At 39.4% G+C, this 23176-nt stretch overlaps 1 protein-coding gene across 1 annotated transcript in view; it reads left to right on the top strand.

Annotated features, from left to right (window-relative positions):
• Window positions 1-23176, top strand: part of GUCY2F (guanylate cyclase 2F, retinal) — a 101838-nt gene that overhangs the window by 44916 nt on the left and 33746 nt on the right. The window contains exons 8-10 of the mRNA XM_026014924.2: window positions 15216-15392; window positions 17622-17778; window positions 23024-23173. Coding sequence (XP_025870709.1) covers window positions 15216-15392; window positions 17622-17778; window positions 23024-23173 — 484 coding nt within the window. The remainder of the gene's footprint in view (window positions 1-15215; window positions 15393-17621; window positions 17779-23023; window positions 23174-23176) is intronic.

Genomic DNA, 23176 nt, shown 5'->3' with positions numbered 1-23176 from the left:
CACTATCACCACCCCAAACCAGAGTGGTACATTTGTCATAACTGCTGGACATACATTGATATATCATTATCACCCAAAGTTCACAGTTTACATTAGGGCTCACCATTGGTGTTGTCTGTTCTATGGGTTTTGACAAATGTATAATGACATGTATCTGCCATAATAGCAACATGCAGAATAGTTTCAATGCCCTAAAAATCCCCTGCTCCGCTTATTCATACCTCCCTCTCCCTAATCCCTGGCAACCACTGGTAATTATCTTTTAACTACTCTATCCACATATACTTTTATCATTCTCACATCTCTTCTCCACTTTGCAAAGTGGTCTTTTCAAAATAGAATCTGATCTTGTCAGTTTTCTACTTAACTCTCTTTAAATAGATTCATATTGCTTTTTTCTTTGTGTGGAGATTTTAAATTACAGGTTCAATTTCTGGAATAGATAGTAGACTATTCAAACATTCTATTTCCTTTTGTACCACTTTTGGTAAGTTATAGCTTAAAAGAAAATTGGCCATTTCATATATTCTGTGAAAGTTACTGGCACAAAGAAGTATCTAATATGCTCATGCAATATTCTAAGTAGCTTTAGGATTTATAGTGATGCCCCCTTTGCATTCTTGATATTGATAATTTGTGTTTTCTCTTTTTTGATCAATTTTGCTAGAGGACTACCGATTTTTAAAATCTTTTCCAAGGATCAACTTCTGGCTTTGTTGATTTTCCTCAAGTGTATGTCTGCTTTCTATTTCATTGATTTATATTCTTATTATTTCCTTCATTCTCCTTTCTGTGTTTTCTTTTAAAGATTTTTTATTCATTTGAGAGAGACAGAGAGTGAGAGCACCAGCTCAGAGGGAGAGGAACATGCAGATGCTCTGATAAGCTGGGTGCCAGAAAAGGGGCTCAATCCCAGGACCCTGGGATCTTGACCTGAGCTGAAGGCAGATGCTTAACTGATTGAGCCACGCAGGCACCCTACTTTCTGTGTTTTTAATTCGTTGCTCTTTTTCTAATTTTTCAACTGGAAGCCTTCCTTATTTTCTTTTCCCTTATTTTTTTAGATTTTGTTTATTTATTCATGAGAGACACACACAGAGAGAGAGGCACAGACACAAGCAGAGGGAGACGCAGGCTCCATTCCATGCAGGGAGCCTGACGCGGGACTCGATCTCGGGTCTCCAGGACCACACCCTGGGCTAAAGGCGGCGCTAAACTGCTGAGCCACCCGGGCTACCCTTTATTTTCTTTTATAGTCACTTAAAGCTAAAAAATTCCCTTAAGTACTGCTTCAGCTACATCCTGGAAGTCTTTCTTTCCTTTTCAAAAACTTCTTATTATGGAAAGTAGCAAACACATAGAAAAGAAACAGAATAATATAACCAAACTCCATTTGCCCATCACCCCGCTTCAAAAAAATTATCAACATTCTAACATTATTATTTCATCTCTAACTTGGTTATTATTGCTGTTGTTATTGTTTTGCAGTTCTCTATTTTTTATGTACAATTATATACACTGAAGTGCCCATATTATAGATATGTAATTTTGATAAAGGGATACACCCAGATAGTCTAGACCATTATCATGATATGAAATAGGGATCATCAATCTATGGCCCCTGGACCAAATCTGGCCATGGTCTGTTTTTCATAGCCTGGGAGCTAAAAATGTTTTTTACATTTTTAAGTTGTTGTAAAAAACAACAAAAAAAAGGAAAATAAAGATTATGCAATAGAAACAATATATGATCTGCAAAGAATAAAATATTTATTATATGTAGCTTTACAGAAGATTGCTGATCCTGGATAAGAAACATTTCTTTCTCTCCAGAAAAACCTAGAGACTAGCCAAATATTCATCAGCAGGAGAAGGTCATTTGTGTTCTTCAGTAAATTTGTGCCCACCCCCCAAAAGAGGGAACCACTATTCCAGGGTTTTTCTTGCCTTACATTAATTTTGCTTCTTCTATAACCTCATAGAAGTGGTATCATATAGCCTCCCAACTGATACTAATCCATGTTATTGTGTGTGTATAAATAGCTTGTTCTTTTCATTGACGAGTATTATTCAATCATATGAATACAGCACAATTTAATTATGTCTTTTCCTGTTGATGGGCATTTGAGCTGATTTCCAGTTTTGTCTATTGTGAATAAAGCTGCTAGGAATATGCTTTTTACAAGTCTCTCTCTTTTTTTTACAAGTCTTTTTTACGGACACATATTTTATTTATTTTATTTTAGTTTTTTAATTTTTTATTTATTTATGATAGTCAGAGAGAGACAGAGAGAGAGAGGCAGAGACATAGGCAGAGGGAGAAGCAGGCTCCATGCACCGGGAGCCCGACGTGGGATTCGATCCGGGGTCTTCAGGATTGCGCCCTGGGCCAAAGGCAGGCGCTAAACCGCTGCACCACCCAGGGATCCCCCGGACACATATTTTAATTTCTCTTGGTTAAACACCTAGGAGTTGAATTTCTATGTTGATGTATAGTGTACACTTAAGTTTACAAGACACTATCAAATCTTTTCCCATTTTAATTTCCTACATGCAAGTTATGAGAGCTGCCTTTGCTTTACATCATCAACAATATTTGATTGTCTTTATAGTTTTAGCCATTCTAATGGGTTTACAGGGGTATCTCATTGGTTTAAAATTTTTTTTAATTAAGTAAAATAAGTAAACTCTATCCTTAAGGTGGGGCTTGAACTCATGACCCTGAAATCAAGAGTTGCATGCTCTACCAATGGAACCAGCCAGGCACCCCCTCATTGTTTTTTTTTTTTTTTAATTTTTCATTTTTGTTTAAAATTTTTTGGGAGAGAATGAGAGAGAGCAGAGTGCACCAGTGGGGGTGGGAGTTGAGAGGCAGAGGGAGAGAGAGAATTCCAAGCAGGCTCCACATCCAGTGCAGAAGGCCAATGCAGGACTGGATCTCCTGACCCTCAGATCATGACCTGAACTGAAATCAAAAGTCAGACACTTCACCAACTGAATCACCCAGGCATCCCTTAAATTTTTATTTTTAATGATGATAAAGACATAACAAAATTTAGCGTTCCTGAGTATATAATTCAGTGCTGTCAAGAATATTTACATTATTCTGCAACAGATTGTCACAACTCTTTGATTGCAAAACTTAAATTCTATATCATTAAACAACTATCCTACCCAGCCCCTTCCAGCTCCTTGTGACCACCATTCTGTTTTGTTTCTGTGAATTTGACTACTTTAGCTATTGCATATGAGAGTGGAATCACACAGCCTTTGTCTTTTTGTGACTGGTTTATTTCATGTAGTATCATTGTGTTTTTAAAATAGATTTTTTTATTCAGATTTAATTAGATGTACTAGTCAGTGAATTTTGACAATTGTATACATCTGTGTAACCACTCCCCAAAACAAAATATAGAATATGTTCATCACCCTAGAAAGCTCCCTGTTTCCCTTCTCAGTCATTGTCCCTAGCCCAGAGGAAACCACTGTTCTGATTTCTGTCATCATAAAATGGTATTGTTTTTTGTTCTTAGATTTCATATAAATAGAATACTACAATATGTATTCTTATGTGCCTGGCTTTTCTTTCTCAACATCGTACTTTTTAAGATTAATTCATGTTTTTGAATATAATAATATTTCATTTTTTTAATTGCTAAGTAGTATTTCATTTTATAAATATATCATAATTTGTTTCTCCTGCTGCTGAACATTTGGCTAGTCTCTAGGTTTTTGGTGTAATGAATAAGGAAAGTATAATCTTTTTTAATGGTGAAAAAAAACACAAAATTAGCATGTTACCTCTTTTTTTATAAAAAATCAACTTTTTTTGTTTTTTACAAAAAGTCAACTTTAATTTTAGGTGTAGAATTTAGTGATTCATCAGTTACATATAATACTCAGTGCTCATCACAAGTGCACTCCTTACCTATTTTTAAATACACAGTTCAGTTATATGAAGTATATTCACATTGTTGTAAACAGATCTCCAGACATTTTTTATCTTGCAAATCTGAAACTCTACCCATTAAGCTACAACTCTCTTTTCCACCTCCCACCAGTTCCTGCTAACACCATTCTACTTTCTAGAGACAGATGTAGGCAGAGGGAGAAACAGTTTCCCCGCAGGGAGCCGGATGCAGGACTTGATCCCTGGACCCTGGGATCACAACCTGAGACAAAGGCAGACGCTCAACCACTGAGCCACCCAGGTGCCCCTCGCTCAATTCCTGATGGACGTTTTGGTTGCTTCACCTTCTTGGCCATTGTGAATAGTGCTGCTATGAATATGGGTGTGCAAATACCTGAGACTGTTTTCAATTCTTTGGGTTTATACCTTGAAGTGGAATTAGTGAATCATATGGTAGCTCTGTTTTTTATTTTTTGAGGAATCTCATAAAATTTTCCATAGTGGTCGTCCCATTTCATCACAATCCTATCAACAGTACACAAGGCTTCTAATTTCTCCATATTTTTGCTAGCGCTTATTATTTTAGGGTTTGGGTTTTTTTTAACGATTTTATTTATTTATTCATGAGAGACACACAGAGAGAGGCAGAAACACAGGCAGAGGGAGAAGCAGGCTCCATGCAGGGAGGCCGACGTGGGACTCAATCCCGGGTCTCCAGGATCAGGCCCTGGGCGGCACTAAACCGCTGAGCCACCAGGGCTGCCCTGGGTTTGGTTTTTTAAAAAAATTTTTATAGTAGCCACTCTAATGGGTTTGACATGATATTTCACTGTGGGTTTGATTTGCACTTCTCTGATGATTAGTGATGTTGAGCATCTTTTAATTGGCAACTACAAATATTTTTGGGTATTTTTGTGAACATATATTTTCATTTTCTCTGGTAAATACATAAGAATGGACTAACTGAAAGGTGCCTGGCTGGATCAGTTGGTAGAACATACAACTCTTGATCTGTGGTTTATGAGCTCAAGCTCCATATTAGGTGTAGGGATCAGTTAAGAAAATAAAATCTGTAAAAAAAAGATAGATTAAATGAATCAAAGAGCAGATACAGGTGACTTTATATGAAACATCCAAACAGTTCTTCCGTCTAATTGGTTACAACATTTTATACTAACAGAAATGTATGGATGTTCCATTTGTTCTAAATTCTAAGCAGCATCTGTCTTTTTGATATTTGCTTTTCTGGTATCTGTGAAGTGGTATCTTATTGTGGATTTAATTTGCATTTTCTTGATGGCTAAAGTTGTTGGGCACTTTTTCATACGTTTATAATTTTTCTGTGTATCTTCTGTTGTGAATTGCCCATTCAAATATTTGCCACGTAAGAAAAAATTGTTTTTTTTTTTGTCTTTTAATTTTTGAATTGTAGACATTCTTCATGTATCCTGGATATAAACCTTTGGTCAGATATGTGTTTTGTAATATTTTTCCTCAGTCTGTGTCTTGTTTGTTTTCTTAGTGGTGTCTCTCGATGAGCAAAATTTTTTATTTTGAGGAAGTTCAATCTGTTGTTTTATTTTGTGGTGCAGAAATCCTTGTCTATTCCAAGATTCTAGATTTAGGACTATGACCCATTTTGAATTAGTTTTTGTGTATGGACCAAGATAGTGATCAAGGTTCATTGTTTTTCCATAGAGATAGCCAGGTTCCTGTAGCAATTGCTTAAAAAAGCTTTCCTTTCTCTATCGAGTTAACTTTCCAATTTGGTAAAAATTAACTGACTATATATATATATGGGGGGGGTAATTTTTTGGACTCTCTACTCTGTTTAACTAACACAGTAATGTACTCTACTGCCAACATCACACTGCTTAATTATCATAGCTCTAGAGTAAGTCCTAAAGTCAAGTGGTGTAAACTCCTCCAACTTGTTCTTTTTCTTCAACATCATTTTGGGTAGCATCATTCATTTTAATTTTCAGTAAATTCTAGAATCAGCTTCTTTTACTTAAGCAATGGCTTTGACAACTTTTGATAGAAATGGTATGAATTTATAAACCAACTAGTGACAATGGACATCTTAATAATAAGTCTTCCAGTCCATTAATATGGTATAGATCTTCACTTAAGTTTTCTTTAATTTTTCCCATCAGTATTTTGATGCTTTCACAATTTTTTTGAGTAGAACTGGTGAAGAAAGACGTCCTTGCCTTTCTCTCGGCTTGAGAGGAAAACAATTTAATGCTTTACTATTGGGTTTGATGTTATCTGAAGGTTTTTTTACACATGTCCCTATTTCTGATTTTCTGTGATTTTTTTTTTAAACAATGAGTTTTTAAAAAATATATTCTTTGACTGCCTTCAAAAGTTTATATTTAGATTTCAGGAGTTTGACTGTAATGTGTCTAGGTGTAGGTTTCTTTGTAGTTAATCTGAAGGTCACTAAGACTCTTGGATCTTTAAGTTTATTTTTTTAAAGATTTTGTTTGTTTATTCATGAGACACACACACACACACACACACACACACACACACACACACACAGAGAAAGAGAGAGACAGGCAGAGGGAGAAGCAGGCTCCACGCAGGGAGCCTGACGTGGGACTCCATCCCAGGTCTCTAGGATCATGCCCCCGGCCAAAGGTGGCGCTAAACCGCTGAGCCACCGGGGCTGCCCTAAGCTGATTTTCAAATGGCAGGAGTTTGAGTGTGATGTTACTACGTTGCTTGTGTTTCTTCAATATTTAAATTGACATCTTTCAACAAATTCAAGAAGTTTGGGGCCACCATTTATTAATTTTTTATTTTCCATTCTCTCTTGTATCCTTTTGTAACTGAAGTTATGTATGTGCTACACTTGATATTGTCCTACAGATCCTGGAGACTCTACTTATTTTTTATCCCCAATTTTTTTTCTCTCTGTTGTTCAGATTAATGTATTTTTTATTGATCTCTCCTCAAGTTCATTGACTTTTCTGTCATCTCCTAAGCCAATCTAGTGAATTTTATATTTTATAGCTATAGAATTTGTGTCTCTGCTGATGTTCCCTATCTGTATATTCATTTTGCATATATTGTCTTTTAAGTCCTCAAATATATTTGGGATATCTGCTTCTTTTCTGGGGGCACCTGGGTGGCTCAGTGGTTGAGCATCTGCCTTTGACTCACGTCATGATCCCAGGGTCCTGGGAGTGAGTCCTGCATCAGGCTTCCCGTGGGGAGCCTGCTTCTCCCTCTGCCTATGTCTCTGCCTTTCTCTCTGTATCTCTCATGAGTAAATAAAAAAATATTTTTTAAAAATAAAATAATGTTCTTTTCTGTTGGTTGCAACATCTGTATCATCTCAGGGTTGATTTCTATTGACTGTCTTTATTTTTTGTGTATAGGTCACATTTTCCTGATTCTTTGCATATCTAAGGCTTTTTGTTGATTGCTAACATTATGAATGGTACATTTTAGAAATTCTGGATTCCGTTAGATTGCTCTGAAGAATGATATTTTGTTTTTGCAGACAGTTATCTTGACTAGACTCAATTTTCAACTTCTTCTCCCATGTAGTATGTAGTAACTAAAATCTCTGGTCTGATATTACAGGTTTACTTGTTGCCTTTTTGTGAGGTACCTGGGATCTTTCTCATGCATGCAAAGATCAACATTCAGCCAAGGATTTGGGCAGATTGAAAAAAAATTTAATTGAAGTATAATTGACATACAATGTTATATTAATTTCAGGTATACAACACAGTAATTCATAATTATATATTTTATGAGATGCTCACCATGATAAATATAGTTTTGAGCAAATTTTATATGTATATTTGGTGATTGAACTTGCCCTATAGCACATTACCTTCCAGGAATTCTTCCCTAACTTTCTAACTATTATGTTGGCTCCAGACTTTGCCTTCTGATGCCTCGAACCTGCCAGGATGCAGTTTCTGCCTTCAAGTCATATGCAGTTTGGAGAATACACTCTCAAAACAAAACAAAACAAAACAAAACAAAACAAAACAAAACAGCCCAAATATGAATTTTACCTATTGTACTGTGTTTTTTCAGGTTTACCTTCACCTGCATTTGTGCATTTGGTCACTCTCCACTGCCTTCATGTTTTCATGGTTTAAAAAATATTGATCCATATTTTATGGGGGTTTTGGTCTATGCATTATTTAAAGACATGTTCCTTTGTCATCTCCTTTGTTTTTGCCTCTTCAACTGTTTAGTGATTTTTTTTATTATGTAGTAGACATTTTATATAAAGACATTGTAGAGGCTCCAGATAATATGTTCTACCATTGAGAGTTTTCTCTTTTCATCAGTTAGGTGGGTAGAGTGAAAGAGTAAACACATTAATCTAATCAGAGACTGAGCTGAATGGAAGCTATGTTGTAGTTTTAATTAGACTTAGTGCATCTTTAATTCTGTTATGTTTCCCGAGCATATTCCTCTAAAAGCCTGCAGAGCTCTCCACTTTGAAAGATTGACTATGTCCAGATGATGCTTCAGAGCCTTTGAGCTTTACCTTTTGGCCTCTACCCTTACTCTATGATGCTTCCAAATTAGGCAAATATTTTGAGGATAAGTTCAGCCATCTATTTGTGGCAGGCCTTACTCTTACAGTGAGACTTTGTGTCCTAAATATTGGGATACTAAAGGAGATGTCATCTCACCTTACGGAAGCTTCCTAGTCTTCCCTGTAGCGTTCAAACTCAGAATATATACTGGGGTAGGGGAGAACCATCTCACATTTAGGTCTCCTAAAGTTTATTAATTGTTATACCAGTACTTCACAATTGCTGGAACTTTGCTAATTTTCTCTTTTTCCCAGCAAAGCCCTTTTCCTAGACTAAACCTGATCTTCAGCTTGTGACAAGGATTAGCAAATGTCCCCGGGGAAGAAAATGGCTGGCAAAAATCTGCTTATCTCAGAAGGGTTCCTGCCCTTCTTAGTTTTAGTTCCTTTATTTTGTGTATGCATATCCTTGTTGTATTTAAAAATATTATATTTTTGCAGTTTGGCTTTTTAATGTTGTGGTATCAGGAATGGTAGTCTGCCATGACTTATTGTATCTTACATGGTATAGATGTACCTCTAATTGCCGTTAATATCAAGAAAAACCTACCTAAAATAGTCCATTAGATCCTCCATGGTCTGGCTCTGCTCTGCCTCGTCAGCCTTATCTCATACTACAGTATTTCTCTTACCCTCTCTCCATCAGCCACACTGGCTCTTTTTTAGTCCTTGTATTGTGATATGCACCTAGCACAGAACCTTTTCACATGCTATTCCAATCTCTGGAATACTTTTCTCTCCCTTCTTTGCCTGGTTAACTCCTCATATCTTTTAGCTCCCAGCTCAACTGTCACTTCCCAGGAACTCTCCCTCAACCTCCCTGATTGGTCACAGCCCCAATTATACATACTTACATTGTATATCTCTCCTTTAGAGGACTTGTCAGAGTTGCAAATTTACATTTCTTCATGTAATTATTTAATTAAGAAGTCAGGGACCATGTAATATTTTGTTCACCATTTGTTTCCAGCCCTCACCTCAGTGTCTAACATAGAGTAAGGTGCTCAATACACATTTATTAAATTAATGAAGTGTTACTTACAGGAAACATAGCATCAGAAATCTGCTAGTACCTGGTTAATATGTTCTATATGACCATTGACCTCTGGGTGGTAAAGAGTGAATAGATTGATACAAGGAGGTCTTGAACAATAGCTCTCTACAACAACAAAAAAAATAAAATGAAACAGAGGAAGAAGACATAGCAGCCATTTAGTCCATGGAGATAGAAAATCTTATTGCCAAAATACGTAGCAATGGTTGACATGGTAATGGCAGGCACTAATGTAGAGAATTAAATTTTCATAAGGGTCCATACCCACCAGTAGGATGGTATCACAGCTGTGGTGCAAGTAGGCATTTTTCTGATGTTACAATGTCCCAGAAACATTGTCAAACAGTTAAAGACATCTTTAAGATCATTTAAGCTAATGTTTGACTTAGGAGCAGGTTTCTCTGGTGACTGTATGCTAAAAGGTTTCACATCAGATGCAGTACTAACAAACATCTTGGGAGATAGGACAATTTAACTCTTGAACATTTGATGATAACCACTTCAGGGTATATTATTGAAGGGGCAAAGTACATGCCTACCCAGGAAATGTTCAGATGACCATCTTGCTACAAAAGGTGTTCCAAACATTCTCTGCTTCCTGGGGTTGTCCAAAATGTCAGCAGGACATGACTGCATGTAGGTACCTACCTGGTTCCTATATGTGCTCTTCTCTATTGGTTGTAGCTGAGGACATATGACTGTAAAGATCCAGGGAAAACCTAGGCCTGAACTTTTTCCATTCTAGGGCTACTAGTGTAAATCTAGATGCTATAACAAATAGACCCCCAAATATTTTAATGTCTCAAACACAGCAGAAGTTTAATTCTCATCCAAATAACAGTGCAAGGTAGGTGTTCTTTGTTGGCTGGTGACTTCCTTCCAATACAGGGATTCAGGGACCCAGGATATAACCATTTTATGGCTATGCCATCTCCTAGGACCCTGTCATCATCTGCATTCATCTATACAAGTGAAAAATAACAGGAAAGGCATATAGTTACTTCTTAAAATCCTTAACCTAGAATTGGCACATATTACTTCCTCTTATATTTCACTGCTTAAAATTCAGTCATATGGCTACACTTAGCTCCAAGGGAGGTTGTAAAATATGGACTAATTGTTTTCCCAATAAGAAAAAGAAATAGGTTTGTGTTGAATAGCTAGCAGATACATCCACTTTGTATTCTGTCTTCCAAGAGGTTTAGAACTCAATAGTTTGGGCTCCTTGGTCCATAAGCGATGGCACAATAAAACCTTAATAGTGAGTGCCCACTTTGCTACGTATGGGCTGAATTTCCTTGTCTGCCTTAGCTGGTTTAAGTTGCATTGGACTAAGTAACTTGTAAGGAGTGCTAGGCTTTTATGCTTAAAAGGCAACTTTAATGGTCAATAGCTACCATTCACCTTAGGGATAATTTAACTTTGGCTTGGATCACCCTGTTGGAGAAGTAGGCTTATATACCAAGCCAGTGTACTCCATTTCAATAAATGTCCCACCATACTCTCAATGCTCAAAATAGAATAATTTGCGATTTAATCCTTTCTATTATTTGTTACATGAAGTGCACATATTTTATGTGGGAAATAAGGGAAAGGATTAAATCACAAATTATTCTATTATATATCCACCCCAGCTGCTGTGAATGTTGGCTGGTAACTCTCAGCTTAAATGTATATATCTACTCTATTCTACATATTTTATATGTGTGTGTGTGTGTGTGTGTGTGTGTGTATATATATATTTGTATATCTGTGTAAACATATTTATATGATGTTTCAGAATAATTAATGATTTACTACTGGTCAAATTCATCAGATGCTTTTCCATCTTCATCTTCATCTGATTTCTCTGACATTTATAACATTTTCCTGAAATTCTTTCTGGCATTTACCTCAATTTCCTGAAACTCTTCCTATGGTGTTTATAAAATTGCTCTAAATAGTCTTTTCTCCACTTCCCTGGCCTCATTTCTAAGTCTATACAGGATGTTCTTCCTTTTCCATTTTAAAAATGTTGATATTTCTCTCTTCTCTTTTTATTCTGTATGTTTTCCTTGGGCTATCTTATCCACTCCCATTAATTTCATGTACCATGCTTTGCATGCTTATAGTTCCCAAGTTTATTTATCCAGATCAGACTTCTTTCCTGATCTCCAAACCCTGAATATCCAACTGTGGAATAGTTCCTCCTTGATGTCCCACAGGCACCTCATTTTTAAGATGTCCCAAACTGAATTAATCAGACTTCCCCACCACCAAAATTTTGTTTTCCCATCTGCCTTAGGTCAGATTCTCTAAAAGCTGAGCCTGACATGGAGTTTCTTGTTCAAATTACTCATTGGGAGAATGCTCCAAGAGAAAGGGAGTGAGAGAAGCAGGATAGCTCAGCAAGTATGTGATCTCTGCTGGAGACTAGCTTCTAGCTTCAGTATGATCTCATGGGAGAAATGCTGGAGTGCAAGTTATACCATGTGTCCCACCTTGAGGCTAGGGAGTTGGACTTTTGTACCAACCCTAGGCAGTCAGTCATTGGCTAAGGTCTGTGGGTGGGAATTAACCTTTAAGGTAAGTTGACTTCCATTTGATTTGGGCTCTAGGACAATTTTCCTGAGAATGGAATAGCTGTGAGTTCTTAGCCAACATTCACAGTGTCTGGGGAATGCATAGTAAAGGTGATATGAGTGGGACACCTACATATCCATTACTAAACTATTCCTGATCCCTGAATTCCCTATATTGATGTATGGCACTGCTATCTACCCAGGAATCCAGGTAGAAATCTGGAAGTGATTATGAAAACTTTTTCCCTCTCATCCCCTATTAAATAGTAAGAGTAATAGATAGCAATTATTGAGTGCCCATGATATAAATTTCAAATACCATAGCAAGGTTTTCAAAGACCCATGGGATGTGGTTCCTGTCTATCTTGTGTCTTATCTCCTTTCCCTTGCACTCTGTTCTGGCCACCCTAAACCTGTTACAATTTCCTCAACATAACATGCTCTTACTTTCAGCCATTCCCACCCTGTCACTTTCACCTGCTCAACTCTTACTTGTCCTTCATGACAGTCAAGACATTACCTCTTCCAGGAAGCCTTCTCTGATCCTTCAGGCTATAAATAACTGAGCTCCCCCAGCATGCCATTCTCCCTTCCACAAGAATACATTTTACAGTAAAATACATCTGTCAGCTTATTTGTCTATCACCCCCTTTTGAATGTGAGTTCTTCCAGGACAGTTATTTCATTTTGCTTAATTCTGCATTTCTAGCATGAAGCCCAGTGCCTTGGACATTGTGGGCACACACTAAATGCTTCTTGCATTAGTGAAAACATTAATGATGCAAAAGGAAAATATAGTCAGAATTCTAGATGTTTCTTCTAAATAAATTTTGTGGGTTTTTTTGTTTTTTTTTTGTTTAATTTTTATTATTATTTATTTATGATAGTGAGAGAGAGACAGAGAGAGAGAGAGAGGCAGAGACACAGGCAGAGGGAGAAGCAGGCTCCATGCACCGGGAGCCCGATGTGGGATTCGATCCCGGGTCTCCAGGAACGCGCCCTGGGCCAAAGGCAGGCGCCAAACCGCTGCGCCACCCAGGGATCCCTCTTCTAAACAAATTTTGTAGAGTTTGGCCTGATGTTTATGTAGGCTATTTATTTTATTACCTGAATATTCACAAATAGACAGTCTATTCCACTTTTCATTGTACTAAACTTCTTTAGTCCTCCTGGCTCACTGAGCTCCATTCCAGAGTCCCCCAAAAATCAGGAAGAAGGCCACAGCCCTAGCATTCACTTACAATATGCCAGGAGAGATCTCTCTTTAAAATCTCCCTCTTTGGGCAGCCCCCGTGGCTCAGTGGTTTGGCGCCGCCTTCAGCCCAGGGCGTCATCCTGGAGACCCTGCATGGAGCCTACTTCTCCCTCTTCCTGTGTCGCTGCCTCTCTCCCTCTCTGTGTCTCTCATGAATAAATAAATAAATTTTTTTAAAAAAGCAAAATCTCCCTCTTTGACCATTGCATCGATTTTCTTTTTTTTACTTTTAAAGATTTTATTTATTTATTCATGAGAGACACACAGAGAGAGAGGCAGAGACACAGGCAGAGGGAGAAGCAGGCTCCATGCAGGGAGCTGGACGTGGGACTTGATCCCTGGTCTTCAGGATCACACCCCAGGGTGATGGCGGCGCTAAACCGCTAAGCCACCGGGGCTGCCCTGCATCGATGTTCTATCAGTGCCTATGATATTGTGATTTATAGTAAAAAATATGTCTTTGGTCTTCATATTTCTAGCACAGAGCTCCTAAAACCCTTGGAATTTCCTAAGTGAGAAGAATGGTAAAGTGTCTTTTGTTATGTTAATGAGACTTTCAGACCACACCTAAGGATGGGTGCTGGTTGCCTGAGAACCAACCAGTTGATTAAAAGGTTTGAGCTTTCAGTACCCCCTCCTCCCTACTATCTGGGAGGGGAGAGGGGCTGAAGGTTGAATCAATCATGGATGGCCAGTCAATCATGTCTATGTAATGAAGCCTTCATAAAAACTTCAAAGGACAGAGTTTGGAGAGTTTCTGGGTTGGTGAACATGTGGAGATTTGGGAAGAGTGGCATGCATTTAGGGAGGGCATGGAAGCTCCACATCTTTCTGCTATACCTTGTCCTATGCATCTCTTCCATCTGGCTGTTTCTAAGTTATATCCTTTTATAATAAACTAGTAATCTAGTAAGTAAAATGTTTCTATGGGTTCTGTGAGCCACTCTAGCAAATTAATTGAACTGAAGGTGAGGGTTGTTAGAATCTCTAATCTATAGCTTATTTGTAGAAGCCCAGGTAACCTGGACTTGTTACTGGTGTCTGAAGTGTGTATGGGCTGGGGGGAATCTTGTAGGATTGAACCCTTAACCTTTGGGATCTGATGCTATCTCCAGGTAGATAGTGTCAGAATTGAGCTGAATTGTAGGACACCTGGCTGGTGTTGGAGAATTGGTTGGTTGTGTGGGGACCCTCTTCCCCCAACACACATAGTGGAATTGGTGAGTAGAACCTTTATCGTCATACCAAAATAGCACAAACATAATGGCTTAAAACAGAGCCCATTTATTATCTCACTATTCTGTAGATCAAAAGTCTAAGTGGGATCAGTTGGGTACTCTACTTAGTATCACATGAGGATCAAGTCAAGGTGTCAGTCATTCTCAGCTTTAATTTGGAGTCTCTGGAGGAAAATCACTTCTAGGCTCAGTTAGGTTGTGTGCAGAATTTGGTTCTGTACAGTTGTAGGACTGAAGTCCCCATTTCCTTGATGGCTGTCAGCTGAGAACTGTTCTCAGCTTCTAGAGGCTGCCCACAGTCCCTGGCTTATAGCCTCCTTCCTTCATCTTCAAAGCCAAAAATTGAGTCCTCCTACTTTGAATATCTCTGACTTCCTCTCTTCCCTCCTCTTCTGATTTGAAGAGCTCATACAAGCAGATTAGGCCTACCTGAATAATCTCCCTTTTTCCATATAACATAACAATCACAGGAATAGTGAGGGGTTGGAGATCATGGGGCCCAACATTCAGCTTTTCACAGCAAACAGTCATAGGAAGTTTGAAGAGAAGGCTTGTGCCCTAAACTCTGGTCCCCCATTGTAAAAAGACAGTTGTGACTTTCCTCTCTCCCTCTGTTTCTAGATCAAGGACCTGCGTCATGAGAATATTAACCCTTTATTGGGCTTCTTCTATGATTCAGGGATGTTTGCCATTGTGACAGAATTCTGTTCCAGAAGGAGCTTAGAAGACATATTGACAAATCAGGATGTGAAACTTGACTGGATGTTTAAATCGTCACTCCTGCTGGATCTCATCAAGGTTAATGGAAAGACTGAGGAAATCTTGGATTTTCAGTATAGATTCGAATTTAAACATTTTGGGATATTTTATTTTCCTTGGATCATTGTGATGATGTCACTCTTCCACTTTCCTTCCTAGGGTCTGCCCCCATCCCTTTTCATGGTCCCTTTGTCCATATCTGTTATAAGGTACTGATATAGAAGGGATTTACTTGTCCTACCCCTCTCCCCCATTTTGAGGGCCAAATTTGTCCTTACTTCCTATTGTCACTGAGCACTCTTTGCCTTAAGCAGCCCTTCCTTCCATCCCATTTCTCTACTTTCTGGATGGGGAAAAGTATTCATTCACAGATCCTTTAGTGCTGCTTAGCCTTATCTCCTGGTTTTCACCTTCTAACAGATGGTTCAGTCTAGAACTAGGGGATAGGTCTTTGCACAACATAGGTGTAGATATGGAACTCCGCATGACCAGAAAGCCAAAAGACCATAGGGTCTGTCAGGCAGCACTTCTATTCTCTGAGGCAAGACTAATGAGAGTTAAGGGGGTTCATGAATGGGTCTATGGATGGGCTTTAGTGGAGTCTATGAACTCCTTGGAATAGTATGCAAATTGTGTCTATGTGTATTTTTATGGGGCTGAACTGGTTAATCAATGACTTGTTGAGCCTCCTGCATATTGACCAGTCTTGACCTTTATACTGTGGCCTAACCCTTTTCAAGGTAGCTTTATAGACATTATCTCATTCCAATTCTCCATAAAATAAGTATGATTATCCTCCTTTTACAGAGGCTCAGAGAAGCTAAACGAGGTACACTCTGTTATATAGTGTCTGCCATACATAGGAAGTGCTCAATAAATAGTTATCAGCCAACTATTAAGTGGCAAAGCTGATAATAGAATTCAAACCTCCTGATTTCAATTCTAGTACTCTTTCCACTCATCCTATAAGCAAGGTCCCATGAGTTACGGGAGAAACTTCTACATGACAGTCCTCTCAGGCCCATGATGAATGAAACCCAAGAATTAGATAACTCCCGGAGGAAATTTCACCCACTGCAGACTCAGCTTGGAAGTACTGGGGACTGCAGACTTTCTGAGGGACAAGATGTAAAGCATACAGATACAAAGGGGTGTCAAGCCACAAAACAGTGCCAGATACTTAAAAGGGCTCAACATAAACAGTTCTGAGATGATTGCACTAGAACATGAATTGTATTTATATGTGAATGAGTAAACCCATCTGATAAAGTCCTGGTAGATTACATTTGAATGTCATATAGAATTGCCAGGCAAGCTGCAGAGATCAGCAGTATTCAGCTTTCTTCTTTTTTATTGTCTACTTTTAATTACAAAAATAATGTATTAAATCAAGTGATATAAATATATGTGGGAAAAATAATAATATTTACTCAACCCTCCTTCATATCCTTGCCCAGAGCTAACCACTGCTGACAGTTTGGTGATTAACCTTACAATTCATCTCATGTATATTTACATACATTATAGATTTTATTTGTTTTTAAAAATACACACTGTCACATAGTTTTGCCCCTTTCTATTTTTCACTTACTTTATGGCTTAGAGATGATTTCCTGTCAGTACATACAGATTTATTTTATTATTTTTAATTATTGCAGAATATTCTGTAGTTTGGATGCACCACAATTTGGACAGTCCCTTCTTGACAGGTACTCATTGTATTTTTAATTATATAATATTATGAAGTGGAGCTGCCTTAAGTATTCTTGTGTATGTCTCCTTGTGCAGATGTACAAGCATCTCTTTAGAGAAGAAGCAAACTCCCTAGGTCACAGGGTGCATGCTTTCAATTTTGATACCTATTGCCAAACTGCCCACAAGAAAGTATATACCAATTTCCATTCTGCCAACAGTGGATGAAAGTCAGGCGAGACTTTTTTGGGGGAGAAAAATCAGAATCTTCCAATTCTCAGAAATTTTATATGTATAGATCCATCCTATGTTTGAAATGTTAATAAATCTCCCAATAACATACAATTCTCTATACACACAAGATAGGATTCTTCATCAAAAGCATACAATTTTAGAGCTGGAAGGGACCTGGAAATAATTCTTGTTGTCAAAGTTTTGCTTTGCCTGCATATAAGGGAAAAGGGGCTGAATTCTGGACCATAATAGCTCATGCCATTAACAAGCTCAGAAACTGGCTCTAAAAGCACAAAATAGTTAAATAAGTTACTAAGGAAATCCTGTTTGTATCATCTGCAGGGCATGAAGTACTTACACCACAGAGAGTTTGCTCATGGGAGGCTGAAATCTCGGAACTGTGTGGTAGATGGGCGTTTTGTACTGAAAGTGACAGATTACGGTGTTAATGACATCTTGGAAACGCTAAGACTCTCCCAAGAGGAACCTTCTGCGGAAGGTAAGCAAGGTATTGTACCCTTCTGATGCACACAAGGTAACTCCAAAATTCAAATGAGAATATGCACTGAATTAAAGCCTCAGGCTGATTCAACTATCCACTTTTGTTGAAAATTCAGCCTTATTTCCAAGCCAAAGGAGTTGAATGAAGTCTGCAGGCTGTAATCTCAGCACAGCCTAACCTTCAGAACAAAGCCAGTGCAATAATGTTGAGTTCCTGCTGTGGCAGGATTAGGCTGTATTGTTTGGAGACCCCAGGAGTCTCTGGAGGAACTTGCTGAGCAATAGGCACACAGTAGGTGCTCAATAAATACTTGTCAGATTGAATGGAAGGTAATTTGGCAGCTGGACCCCCACATAGCACATTCTGGAATGGGATGTCACTAGAGCCTACCCTCACTGTCTCTGTCAGAGAGAAAGAAGCAAGGAGGGGGCTCCCTGCAAGTAAATACTCTGTGGGTTGCGTGGGATGGCTTCAGACACAACTATGGTCTTCTAGTAAATAAGTAGGCATGCCTGTAATGCGCATTTGGTGTTTTTGTCTTCTATTTAGTGCCCTGGTAGCAGCACCAAACAATGCCTGTAGGGGTCATGACAGATCAAAGAAATGGGAGAAATCTGAGATGGGGAATTGGAAGTGGATGAGTGAGGGAAGAGCTGATGGAAGACAGGAAGGAAAAGAGACTAAGGAGAGAAAGGATGGAGTTAAATACATAGAGGACATTTGGGCATTAAGAATTTTAACCATTGCATCGCATTGCAAGGCTGAGGAAGAGAGAGTGACACAGAAACACAGAGAAACAGACAACCCAAGAAAGACAGAGGGACAGATCAAAATTACAACATATATTCTTGAAAGAATCTTTGGCAGTGTAAATTTTAAAACTGCTGACTTTACTATGTAAGGGAAACAAAGACCGAAAGACACATAAAGAATATGCATAGATGCAGACAAGACAGCCCAGCCATTAGGGGCAGCATCTTTGTGCTTTATAAAACTTGCAGAATATTGAATGTTAGGAAGACATCTAGTCCAACTCTTGTTTTACAGATGAGATAAGTGAGGCTCAAGATTTGCCCAAGTCCTACAGCTACTTAGTAGTTCCAGGAATTCACTTCAGGTCTTTTGAGTATTGACTCCTACACACAGCTAAATTACAATTTATAATAACAATTTCCTTTTTCTGCCCATCCATGCTTTGGAGGACTTGAAGCTCCTGGTAATCACAATAAAAACCGTGCTATATTCTCTCTTTCTCCCTCTCCCTCTCTCTCTTTCTGTGGTCCTATTCTTGTTGCCAACTTAATCTTATGGTTATTGTGTGGCTACTTCCAGTTTGAAAGCTTGGAGTAGTTGCCTGGATGTAGAATGTTGGGGACAGCAGATGCATATCGTCAAGTACTTAGCTTCCTGTCAAGAAGACTCATCTATAAAAGATAAACGCAATGCCCAGCTTCCCAGAGTTCCATTTAATTCACAGGTTGGCAACTTGCAAACTTAAGAAACTCTGGTCTTGGAGTGGGGAAAGGATAGGTGTGTGTGTGTGTGTGTGTGTGTGTGTGTGTGTGTATGTGTGTGTGTGTGTACCATATCTGTCTCTTGCTCTGTCTCTCCTTCTTATTGTTTCATTTCACTCTCCAAATTGCAATGGCAGTCTGGATGCTCAATGCATTCTTCACACACTGCAGCCAGAAGGAGTTTTCTCAACTGCAAATCTGATCATGTTAGATCTGTGCCAAAATTCACTGAATGGCTTCCCATTGCTCCTAGGATAAAGTTCAAATTCCTTTACAAGGCTTATGAGCCCTGTGTGGGTTAGGTCTGGTGGACCTCTTGTACTTAATCACTCCCCCTCTATCTCTGGGCTCTAGCAGGGCTGAACTCCTTCCAGTTGTTTATTTACCCCAGGCTCTCTCTTACTCCTGGACCTTCACACATGCTTTGCCCATTCCTTGGGATACTCTTCTCTTCCCCCTCTGTTATACACTCCTCTGAGTCTGGCTAGATTGGGACTCTTTGGGACTCACCTTAAATACCACTGATTCAAGAGACTTGTCATGGCCCCCCATGCTCAGCTAAGTTTCCCTCTTTATGATTCTTAGGGCTTTGAACTTTGTTGTAATACCATATTTTGCTGTATTATCTGTTTTTTTTTTAAAGATTTTATTTCTTAGAGAGAGAGAAAGAGAGAGAGAGAGAAACACAGTAGGCAGAGGCAGAGGGAGAAGCAGGCTAAGCAGGGAGCCAGATGCAGGGCTCCATCGCAGGACCCTGGATCATGACCTGAACCAAAGGCAGACACTTAACTGACTGAGCCACCCAGGCGCCCCTGGTATTACGTATTTAATTAGCTGTCTTCTCTCCCAACTTAACCTATAAGCTCTGCGAAGGCAAGAAACAGGTTTGCTTCCCTTTCACTCTATACCTGGCAGAATAAATGTCTGTTGAATTGATGAACGGATGAAATAAAATTAAATAAAGATACTTGCTGCTTCCTCCTTAGATGACAGGGCTAATAGAATCTTTTAACCGGAAGGCTCTTGCAAATCTGTGGGCTCAACTTCTGTCTCCTGACTTTCAGCTCTTTGTTCTTTTGCACTTCACCATACTGGCTCTCCACAGTTGAGTTTTATCACCACAGCAAGGCTCAGAGTTAGTACTGGCATCAGCAGATGCAAAACAAGCCAAAGTAATTTTTCTAGTTTTCCTGAGAGTTCAAGTCTAATGGTAGGTAGTGACTCTTACTTGGCTCTGGAGTGGGGATGGGGAAATGGGGGTGGGTTGTAAGCGTATTCATTACTGTCCACTTTCAATTATATAAGTATAGTGCAGATAAAGCCTCATTTTAGCCATTAACAACATACATGTAAGTGCTCTTTGAAAATACTATTTGGTAATGATTGTATTTAATCATCCAGCTTTTTACTGGAGAATTTTGTCCTCTTTTCCCTTCTTCTGCTTTTAAATGAGTAGGAGAGAGGATAGCAGAAGAAACAGCTGCATTTTTCTTGCTCTGAGATAACCTCTCTGCCCTCCCTTCCAGACTGTATCAGAAATGTATTCCTGAAATCCCAGTCAGAAATGCATTCCTTTTACCAAAGTAACATTCAATCTCTTTGGGTCTTATTTGCAAATATAAGTCCTCCTAGGCAAGAAGACATAAAGGCAAAAACCACTATAGTAAGTATGTCAGAGACTTTCATGGGGGCAGGAAAGTGGGGGTGTGTGGGTATGACAAAGGCTGGGGACATCTGGAGGACAAAGAGAGAAGATGAGTACATGATTGGAGGTGAGGCTAGAGTTCCCCATTCCACTATTTTGATCAGAATTGGCTCAAAATAGGAATTTCCAGGGTGAGTATTTCTTTCCTGGGTTTCACTAACACACCAAAATAATTACTGACCTCTCCATCCTCCTTCCTGCTTTGCAGGAGCTTGTTCCCTGGGCTCCCTTCCCAATACCCCAAAGTTAACAAGGTGAAGAGTTAGCCAGCACTTTCACACACACCCCCACCTGCAGCAGACACTCTTCTCCAGCCTTCCTTTCTGGAGTTCAACCCTGGTTTACTCCAACCTTTTCCCTCCAAGGAGCACATTGAGTCCATCCCCAGTGCTGTCACTACCTTCTCCATCATAGCCTTCCTGTGTCTCTGGTTCCCTGTCCAGCTGCTGCCCCCATCCCCACTTAGGCCCCTTTCACTTCCCCTCCAGCTCTTACTGTAATAACTTCCTAGCCAGTCTCCCTGACTCCAGCCTCTTTCCTTCAATCCAGCCTGTGCAGGTTGCCAGATTAATCTTTGGAACACAGCTTTCATCAAATCCCTCTCCAGCTCCCACACCCCTACTGCCTTTTGTATTCACTCCAAATGCCTTCATTTGGCTCTCAGGGCCTCTCACCTTCTGCCCTCATTCTTCTAGCAACCTTCCCTCCCCCACTTCATCAACCCCATTTCTCATTTCTCATTATTCCTTAACAGAGCCCTTCTCTTCAGCCAAGCTAATCTGCTTACCCCAACCCCCATCTTCAATTTGCTCCTTTCTACTTCTTGTTCTTTTGCACGTACTGTTCTTTCTCCCTGTAAAGCCCTTACCCTATCAGCTCTAGGAAACTACATCCTTGACCTTTTTAACAAGCTCCTTTAAGATCTAACTTTTCCAGGAAGCCTTCCTGGATTAATTTGATCAGCTCAGTTTTCTCTCTCTCTCTGTTTGAGCATGATGGAATTGTCAATATTCAATCATTTTTGACTCACGGAAATGGCAATTTCATACGATTCTGTGTAAAGTGCTCCCTCCAACTTTTGACTATTCCATTTACATCACTAACGTTTTATTTATTTATTTATTTATTTATTTATTTATTTATTTATGAGAGTGAAGCATATGATCGGAGGGAGGGGCAGAGGGAGAGAGAGAATCTCAAGCAGATTCCACGCAGAACACACAGTCTGACAGTGGGGCTCCATCTCACGACCCTGGGATCTTGACCTGTGCCAAAACCAAGAGTCGGATGCTTAACTGACTGAGCCACCCAGTTGCCCCATTGTGTATTTCTTTATATATTTCTTAAGTGGCCCTGACGTGTATTGCAGTTAGGGATTCACATGTCTGTGTTGCCCACTGCTCTGTGAACTCTACAAGGGCAGAGGCAAGGTCTCTGGCGTCATTCTCCTGAACCTAGTGCCTGGTACATAATAGACCCTCAATAAATATTTGTAGAACTAACTTGAAGGAATTGTTGCATCTTTTTGCTCTGTGAGAAATAGAGGAGGCCTGGAGATCCTCTAATCCTCTTAGAGAATACCTGGAGAAAGCAACTTGTGAATCCCTGAGCCCTGGCACAATCAAATTACCAGACACATATAGATCTTAGCAAATAGCAAATCCATGGCAACCAGAGTGGCTGTGCACTTGCCTTTCCCTGGAAGCCTGCCAATTGCTACTTGCAGGCTCAAGAGAGCAAGAAAGCAAGTGCCAGATAGTTTTTCTACTTTGAGCTTCTCTGCCTTGCCCCACACCTCCACTATATCTGCCTGCATGGTCCTGGAGTGGGGAGAGTTGGTATGCTTTTTCTGTGTGCAATTTCTTAGATTCATAGCTTTGGACCCTGGGGGGCACGCACATGCCAGTCTGTCTAATAAAAATGTAAAGCAGTCAATGAAACAGCACCCTTGGAACCTTTCAGGGCATTGCAAATGCTGTCAGTTAATCCTCTCTGCATTCACTACACAATGCTTTCTTTTCAGAGTTGCTATGGACGGCCCCTGAACTGTTGAGAGCCCCAAAGGGCAACAGGTTAGGTTATTTTGCAGGAGATGTCTATAGCTTTGCCATCATCATGCAAGAAGTGATGGTCCGGGGCACCCCATTCTGCATGATGGATCTGCCCGCCAAAGGTA

The sequence above is a fragment of the Vulpes vulpes genome, chromosome X (genome assembly GCF_048418805.1).
Source record: "Vulpes vulpes isolate BD-2025 chromosome X, VulVul3, whole genome shotgun sequence".
Classification (NCBI taxonomy): domain Eukaryota; kingdom Metazoa; phylum Chordata; class Mammalia; order Carnivora; family Canidae; genus Vulpes; species Vulpes vulpes.
The sequence above is the reverse complement of the archived record's forward strand: the minus strand, read 5'-3'. Positions and strand labels throughout refer to the sequence as shown.